At 35.9% G+C, this 8,963-nt stretch overlaps 1 protein-coding gene across 1 annotated transcript in view; it reads left to right on the top strand.

Moving 5' to 3' along the window:
* The window catches only part of CSMD1 (CUB and Sushi multiple domains 1), a 2,262,799-nt gene that overhangs the window by 1,601,492 nt on the left and 652,344 nt on the right, over nucleotides 1–8,963 (top strand). Inside the window, exon 10 of the mRNA XM_045286696.1 lies at nucleotides 2,744–2,865. Within this exon, the coding sequence (XP_045142631.1) occupies nucleotides 2,744–2,865 (122 nt within the window). The remainder of the gene's footprint in view (nucleotides 1–2,743; nucleotides 2,866–8,963) is intronic.

Here is an 8,963-nt window from a genome sequence, read left to right as displayed (position 1 = left end):
TATAAATGTAGGCTCATAGATCTATTTCCCTATCCTCATATAATATATTTGTATATGTACATGTCTTTATCTAGAGCTCTATAAATACCCTTTGCCTCCAAGCTCTTCCTCTATTTCCATTGATTCTCCTCCTGTCCCACTATCATGCTCAGTCCCCAATAATTGTAATGCATTCATCATTATCAGTGTATAATAAAGTTTAAGTAAATTTTAGTAGCCCATGGTGAGCAAAAGAAAAGTTATATAAATGAATCTTGTTACATATTTATATATCAGAGATTGTAGATACAATTATGGGGACAAAGATGTAAAGATAAAATAAGAAAATTCCTATTAGCATGGTCAGCAATTCACAACCTTTTAAAAATATAGATCTACAAATTCTTATTCACAAAATATAAAAAAGTAATATGAGTCTATTGATAGTGCAAGTGCCAGACTCCTAGCTGACATAGTGGCAGTTTGAACCCACTAAGAGGCAGCGCACAAGGCAGTCCTGGACTCTGCTCTGAAAGGTCAAGGTCTTGAACACTCTAGGGAACAGTTCTACTCTGCATGCAATGGTCTCCTGGAGTTAGAATGGACTCTACAGTCAGTAATCACAAAAGTAAGATAAGAGACAAAATGTATCTTATAACGGTACGACCATGAATGGAAAATGGCGAACACTTCACTGAGCAGTTAGGAAAAGGTATGTTAAATGATTTACAATTCTTGTCAGAAGATATCTTGAATGTCAGAAATCCTGTCTATTTAATTCAGTGCTTAATATCCTATAATACTATCTAGATCTGTAAAAGATGTTTCCTATGTGAGAGGACAAGAGAAAAGATATATCATAGTTAGAATTTATTTATATTTGATAAATTTATTCGGTCTATACTGATATGTTAAAATATGAAGCAGTTTTAGTTACATTAGATTTTCTGTGAAATGACTTCCTTCAGCACTCTTCACAAACACTCTAAACTATTAAAATTAAAATTGAATTTAAAATTTACACTTGATTTCCAAAGATTATCTATTTATTGAAAAAAATCCTTATTTCTAAAGCAAACAAACAAACCCAAACCATTATCATTGTGCCCATTCAGACTCCTACTGAGGCTAGTCAAGATCTCTGAGACCTAATGTTTAAGGATCAGGCAGCCTCATTTGCCCACCATGAGCTGCCGGTGGGTTTGAACCACTGACCTGGAAGTTAATAGCCTGTTACTTACTCCCAACACTTCTAGGGAAGGACAATTGAATTATTTTGGAATTCCAAACTAAGTTCACCCATATTTGTGTGATCTATCCATTTATCTATTCATTTGGTCTTGGATTTCAACTTTAAGTTATTATTCCTTTTTGAACCACCATATCTATTTTCTTTCTTTAAACTTTCAACAGTATTCTAATTTCCATTTTCTATTGTGCTATGTAGAAATTGGCATAGCTTATTGTAGAGTCGATTTTACCGCTTGAGGTACATTTCAGCAATCACCTTTTATACCGTCCTAACTTATTTGAAAGAATGAAGCTGTGGAAGTTTAAAGTTCTTATTCAGATTTTCATAGGATAAGCTAGAGTTAAAAAATTTCACTTCTGTTCTACCGAATGCATTGCTAAAAACTAAACCAACTCATTACCAAAGAGTTGATTCTGACTCATTGTGACCCTATAGGACAGTTTCTCAGACCGTGTCTCTGGAGGACTGGCACACCTGTCTTTCCACTGAGGAGCGGCTGGTGTTTGGAAATGCTGGTCCAAATTGTAACCACTACATAACAAGCATTCCTTTCGAACCTTTAAAGGTTCCTTTAAAACCCTGGTGTGTTTTAATTCTATGTTGTGTATCTACATGCAACTAAATGTTTATACTGATTCTCTTTAAATCACAATATGACTTGATATGGACTAAGTTGATATTGACATCACACATCGTCATATTGAAGGAGTTCTAACGGTGCTACACGAGAGTTCAGTGGTTGGAATCCACCAGTGGCTTCTCAGGAGAAAGGGTGACAATCTATGTTTATAAAGATGGACAGCCTTGGAAACACTATAAAACAATTCTACATGGTCCGACAGAATCACTACGAATCACCCTCAAATAGAGATACCATCAATTAGGTTACTCAGAGAATGGCGATGCCACTGAAAATCTAATGCTCTCACCACTGGTCCTGATGATGAAAGTGGCGATACCGGGAGGGTGCAGGGAGGGTGGGGTAGAAAGGGGGAACTGATAACAAGGATATACCTATAACCTCCTCCCTGGGGGATAGACAACAGAAAAGTGGGTGAAGGGAGATGTCGGACAGAGTAAGATATGACAAAATAATAATAATTTATAAATTATCAAGGGTTCATGAGGGAGAGGGGAACGGGGAGGGAGGGGGGAAATGAGGATCTGATCTCAAGTAGAAAGCAAATGTTTTGAGAATGATGGTGGCAACAAATGTACAAATGTGCTTGACACAATGGATGGATGGGTGGATTGTGATAAAGTTGTGTGAGCCCCTAATAAAATAATTAAAAAATAAAATAATTTAAAAAAATCTAATGCTCCTGAGGGTACTGGTGATGCCCTTCAGGTGGGTCATTGCAGAGTAAACTCAGCGGGCTCTCGTGTTGAGTTATGCTATTGATCAGCCACTTCTGACCATAACCACTTCAGCTTACTGTAGGTTCCATATTAATGTTTTACCACACTGATAGAATGTTGGAGAATAATAGTATTATTTCTCTGTATTTATAGCAAGAACATGCGGATCCAACCTGCGAGGACCCAGTGGTATCATTACATCCCCCAATTATCCAGTCCAGTATGAAGACAATGCACACTGTGTCTGGGTCATCACTACCACAGACCCTGACAAGGTAAGGCCTTCGGTTCCTTCCACTAGTTCATGTAATCAACGCACTGGCTCTCTCCACTGTTGAAGACAAACAACCAGGGAAGTGGCGTGCATTCCTGAATGTGTTGTTTCAGTAAAAGCGCTCATCGGGCCTTGTGTGCATTTATATTCACAGGGAGCTGAAGCCTTTCTGAGACTGCGTGATAAGGCGAGTGAGAACGCTCAGGATGGTCGCTTGCTACTCGCTCTCAGGCTATGGTCAGGAGTTCATATATTTAACAATTTTGCATAGTTTCCATCTATCTCAACACAGGTCTCTAATATCATGTCTGAAGCATTCTTAAGGATCACCGAATCTCTGCAATATGGGACAATATTAGAAATGCTAAACTATTAGATTTTCAAAATCTAGAAGAAAAGTCCTGATATTTTTATTCATTAAATTGTTCTTCGTGGCTGTTTTCTACTATTTTTTTATTATACTTCTAGAAGCCCAGTTTTTATAGATATCAAAACAAAACCTTTGAAAAAAAGAACTTCATTTTTTACCAGTGTGATATACAGGTTTTTCTCGTGAAAACTGAGTAACTGCTAAGCTAGCCAATGATTTGAAAAAAAAGGCTTAGTTTTGTTTTTCAGCTACTGCTATTTGTTAAAGCTGTGTTATGCATTGGGTTAGCCATTACACTGATATAAGCTGTATTTTCTTCATATGTTAGTCAATTGATTATTTATTCAGATTTTTAATGAGGGATCTACATTTTGTCAGATGAGATAGTTGTCTCTGTAGACACCATGTCTACCCCTGAACTGTTGTGTGAACTTGGGATAATTAACTAACTTTTATGGGCTTTATATTTTTCATCTGTAAGGATTTGATAATATTAATCTTAGAAATTTTTTGTGAAGACTAAAGAAATCATTCTGTGTACCTAAGTGCAAGAAGCTTTTAGGATTAACAGTAATTGTATAAAAAAAAACAAAATAATAAAACATATAACTAATTGATAACCATTTAACTATATTATCTTGATCTCTAGAAAACTGAATATGAGAATAATTCAAATGTATTGCTCTTAGGACTCCATTTAACACATTGTCTTAGGCTGGGTTCTCTTGCTCACACAGTTGTAGAGGTGGGTAAATTCCAAGTCTGTGGGTCAAAATTCAAGCTGGAGCCTTCTCTTGGTTTGAGTAATTGCAAGGGCTGATCAACCCCAGTTCAGCAGGTCAGACAAGGGTTTCTGACTACTGTAGCAAACCAATCCGAGGTCTACAGGAAAAATGGCAAGCTGGTGACAACTTCTGGGATCAGTAGGACATTGGATGAAGGCCAAAGAACCAGAGGTTCATGAGCCAGATGCTTGATCCAGAACCAGAAAAGAAGCAAGCAAGGTTTTACAAACAAACATCCATTTATACTAGAAGCAGACCACATGCCCCAGGAAAAATTTTTCCAATGGATGGGTTGCTTATAGCAGATCTCATCATGGTTATTATCACATAATGTGAGATCTCATCATGGGGAATTTGGTACCTCTTAGCTGCCAGACCACAAAGAACTCTGGACCAGACAAGTTAACACAAAACATGAACTATCACACTCTTGCACTGTTTATTCTCCCCACACACCCTGCAAAAAAAAAAAGTCTAAATAAGTCTCTGTAATAACTGGAGGGCTGCAGACAAGTTCTGTCAGGAGTCCCCTTAAAATGCCTTCCAGAAAAACAAGAAATAAGGTCCATGCAAAACAGGAATTTCCTTGAGGTCAGTAAAATTTCAGGCAGAGAGTTCAGCTCATAAGATTGTGGGGACAGTGGGATTTGTCCTGATAAATTTTCTTGGAGAGTACAGGACAGATGTAAAGTTTCACTGTTAAGAAGTTTGCAACCAATTGAAAATTGTTAAGAAAAACGCCAAGAAAATTGTGCCAAATATTTTTTTCCCATTTTGTAAATATACCTGCTCATTCTTCAAAAGTGTCAAGGGGTGTCCGATGAGAGGTTCTTTTGTTGAGAAAACTCCAAATGTACCTTACTGTCCTGATCTTACCCCTTCAGACTTCACTTTGTTCCCCAAACTCAAAGTACATTGCAAAGGCACACAGTGTAAGTCCCGTGAGGATGCCCAAAGTGTTTGAGCTTGCTGTAAATTGACAAACACAGAATTTTTCAGGGAAGTGTTAAAGAGATGCAAATATTACCTTTGAAAGTGTATTGACATAGATGAGGGATAGATCAAGAAACAATTTCACATTTTGATATTTTTGTATAATGCCTCTTCTTAAAATCTTTTATCCTTTTATAAATAGGGAATTTTGAAAAGTTCTAAAGGTTAGAATGTGACACTTTATATAAAGGAGGGCATTTTAAAGCTATTGGATTTGTTTAATTTGGGGGATATATCTGGTGTTTAGTTGAACTAATGATAAATAGACCACAATCCTATCTATCTTCGTGGCTCAGTCATCCACCACCTGGGAACCAATTTTCAAGCATACATTTGGTCTATGAGAGTTAACACCTTTGAGTTACCCTTAACCAATTGGGAATTTGTCAATGAATACTACTCTCTTCTCTGTTTTAAGCATGCTTTTTGGAGTACCATCTTAACAGCTCTGCAAAGTACATCCAGTAGCACTAGGACAAATATGCACAGAGTCACCAACTCATCTAGGACTGAGGTTTCTCTCCATCCCTTTGTCTGACTTTTCTTGTGGTTCCTCAACTAAATGGGCTAGAAGAAACCACTTTTCTCAAGACTTGCTTTGGGGAAAAGTCCATGATAAAATAAACATTAACATTAGGAGTAATGTACTTTTTCATATAAGCCTTTCCTATTGAGAAGAAGAAACTACACAATGATAGCGTTTTAGAAGATGAAGTAGGAGACAGAGTTTGGAATCTGCTACAACGTTCCAAGTGAGAGGTAATGAAGTCGGAAGGGGAACAGGTGCAGTGCAAATGTATAAAGATAGAGACTTGGTGAAATCTGGTGACTACTGAAGTGTGGTGAGGGAAGGAGATGAGAGATGGCTGGGGGGCACTCTTGTTTCTCCTTTTTGGCCTTATAATCCACATGTCTTTGCATTGTGGCTACACCTAGTACATATTGTAACTCGCTAGAAAGAGGAGGCCTTGGGAATGATTTTGAGGTAGGAAAAAGAAGAGTGTAGTCTTTACTTGAGGGAGGGCAGATCCAGCCTTCCCAGAAATCAGAGTCCAGAATTGAGGTCCCTATCGTGTACCACTGAGTCAGAATGGGCTCAATAGCAGTGAGTGAGAGGCCGTTAGATGTCTGAAATGAAGGGTTCCATTTCAGGGGAAAGATTTTTTCTTCTTGGGGACTTGGAGGAGAGGCCTTTTTCTCTTCATTTTCAATTCTTTGCATTCTGGATAGTCAAATCCCTCTCCAAATTGTATAATAACAAAGTAAGGAAGAGATACAGTTTACATATTTCTCTTCTCTCAGTTTTAGAAGTTTGATATATCTCTATATACATAAAGGTATCTTAAAAATATCAAGATTCTAAATATTTAAAATTATTTATTTAAATTACAGATAAAATATATGTACATTTTATGTTGTTTCAGAATTCTATTTGCCTATATTCACTTACTTCTGTGGGATTTTGAAGGAAGAAAAACCAGATATTGCAGGTTGATACACTACAAACATACGAATCCTCTTAGTTGAACACCACTTAGACACCTGAAGGCATCTCAATTAAGCAGAATTACCATCCAAATTAAGCAGCAGTCTTTGCCATTAAGTATAATTAAGCTTAATTTGATTCCTTGGGAGACATTCCAAATAAACGGGTTTCCCGATTAAGCGCATGGTGATGATGGTATATTATATATTAAGCATAAGAGAAAAGAACAATCATATCAAGGTTTCCAAACAACAATGATTTGCCTGAGACTTCTGGATAAGAAATTTTGCTATTCCTCATTTGTGTGCTCAATTTGCTTTGCACATTTTTTAAGAAATAAGATGGAAAAAAGCACTAAAAAAGTTTCAATGTTATGCATAGATGAGTTAATAAATTGCTTTTCTTTGAAACACTCTTATTCTTCATGATTTTTATACTCTTTTTGGGGTCTTAATTCTGCTTTGATTCATAAAGCTGAATGATCTATATCAATTTATGCCAAATCTTAACATAAGATTACTCTCACACAGACATACCAAATTGATGTAAGAAGTTCAGTTGTAGATCATACATCTCTTATTGTAATATCAAGTTAAAATAAATATAGGATATCAAGTTAAAATACAAAAATACTGAACATTCATTTATTTTAAAAAATGAAATTTGTACATACTTTATAAGAGATACTAAAGAGAACATTTAAAAAATAGATTCCACAAGATTGGATTTATTGGAGAAGCATATTTAGAATCACTGAATCAGAAATGTTTTTCTATGCCGCTCAAATACAAGGTCAATAAGAATTAATACAATAAATTATGCTTACTTATATATTTCCACATTAGCTCATCCAAAAATCAGACGTCTCACAAATAAAAGTCTTGCTGAGTCATGCGATCAAATTATCTACAGAGTACTCTGTGAGACACAAATTTCAGGAACTGGAAGTGACTGTGGTAAGAGCTCATCTGCAGGGTTTTCAACGTTTGACGAGGGTGGATGTTTCAGAAAAGTCTGAGAAAGTGGATTTCACCACTTCTCTTATATTGCTATGGACTATAATCGAGAAGATTACTGATAAGAAAAGATTACAATTTTGATCTGAAAATAGCTTCATAGATGTTATAAGAATTTTCAAAAAATTCCAAAACGTTTTGTGAAATAAAGCAGGGAAGGGTAGTAGTGGAAACAGGCAGAAATGCAGAAATGAAAGTTCCGAGCCGAATAGGGCTGATTAGCTGAGACACTGGACCAGACTTGTCTGGTCGTCTCGCTGGACCACAGGGAGTGCACTTCTCTGCCATATACCCACTGTGTGATTTTGGCGAGCAATTTTTTTAACCTCAAGTCCAGTTGTCTTTGTTTGTGTTTCGTTATTATATTAATGTTATTCGGCTTTCAACATTGTTGGCAAGAATATATAATCATTGCAAAGCACTAGAACATTGTCAAACACTAAGCATTTGATATTTGAGAGCGACTTATAGAAGCGTCCTCTCTTTCCTTTTCCCCTCAGTCTTCTCTTTCTCCTCCCCCTCCTCTTCTGCCTTCCTTCTTCCGAAATCTAAAGCTAATGTGAGTCTGAAGTAAGAAGGGACATCACATTTTAAGGGGGGAAATTGTTTTGAGAGATATTTAGTTGCATATAGTTAGTCATGGTCGTTTATGCATTTGCATTACACCTTTTATTTAATAAGTACATCTCTGATATCTATAGTCAAATAAAAAAGGTTGCCTTGAATTCCATTACTTGACATGCACACTTTTATGGTATTCCTTATGGTGACAAAAACATTATGTTATTATTCAGAGGTATATATGTATGTATGTATGTAAACTATATGTATATGAATACAGACATGCTTCTGAGATGTTGGGGGCTCCGGGACATTGCAGTCAATTGAACATCTCCATAAAGTAAGTCACACACAGGTTTTGGTGTCCCAGGGTATAGAAAAGATATCTTTACACAAGGCTGTAGTCTATTAAGTGTTCAATAGTACTATGAAAAGGGGTGTAATATTGTAAGAATTCCCAAAATGTGACACAGAAGTATGAAGTCAGCTCATGCTGTTGAAAAAGATAGCGCCAATACACTTGCTCCTTCAAGGTTGCCACGAGCCTTCAATTTGTGAAAAACAAATAAACTGCAATGTTTAGGAAGCTTAATAAAGTGACATACAATAAAATAAGTCATGCTTCTACATAACTTAAAGGAATACATGCATATAAATACACAAAATATGTATTTATACCCAAATGTTTTAAATTTAAGACAAAATTCGTTTATTTAATAGTTTTAAATAGTTGAATTACAATTTTATTTTATTATTTTTTTTAATTGAACATTTATTTATTTATTATTTATTTTTTAACATTTTATTAGGGGCTCATACAACTGTTATCCCAATCCATACACACATCAATTGTGTAAAGCGCATTTGTACATCGTTTCTCAAAACATT

The sequence above is a fragment of the Echinops telfairi genome, unplaced genomic scaffold (genome assembly GCF_000313985.2).
Source record: "Echinops telfairi isolate 266 unplaced genomic scaffold, ASM31398v2 ScPeMD7_9;HRSCAF=40, whole genome shotgun sequence".
Lineage (NCBI taxonomy): Eukaryota > Metazoa > Chordata > Mammalia > Afrosoricida > Tenrecidae > Echinops > Echinops telfairi.
This window is presented reverse-complemented; position numbering and strand designations above follow the sequence as displayed.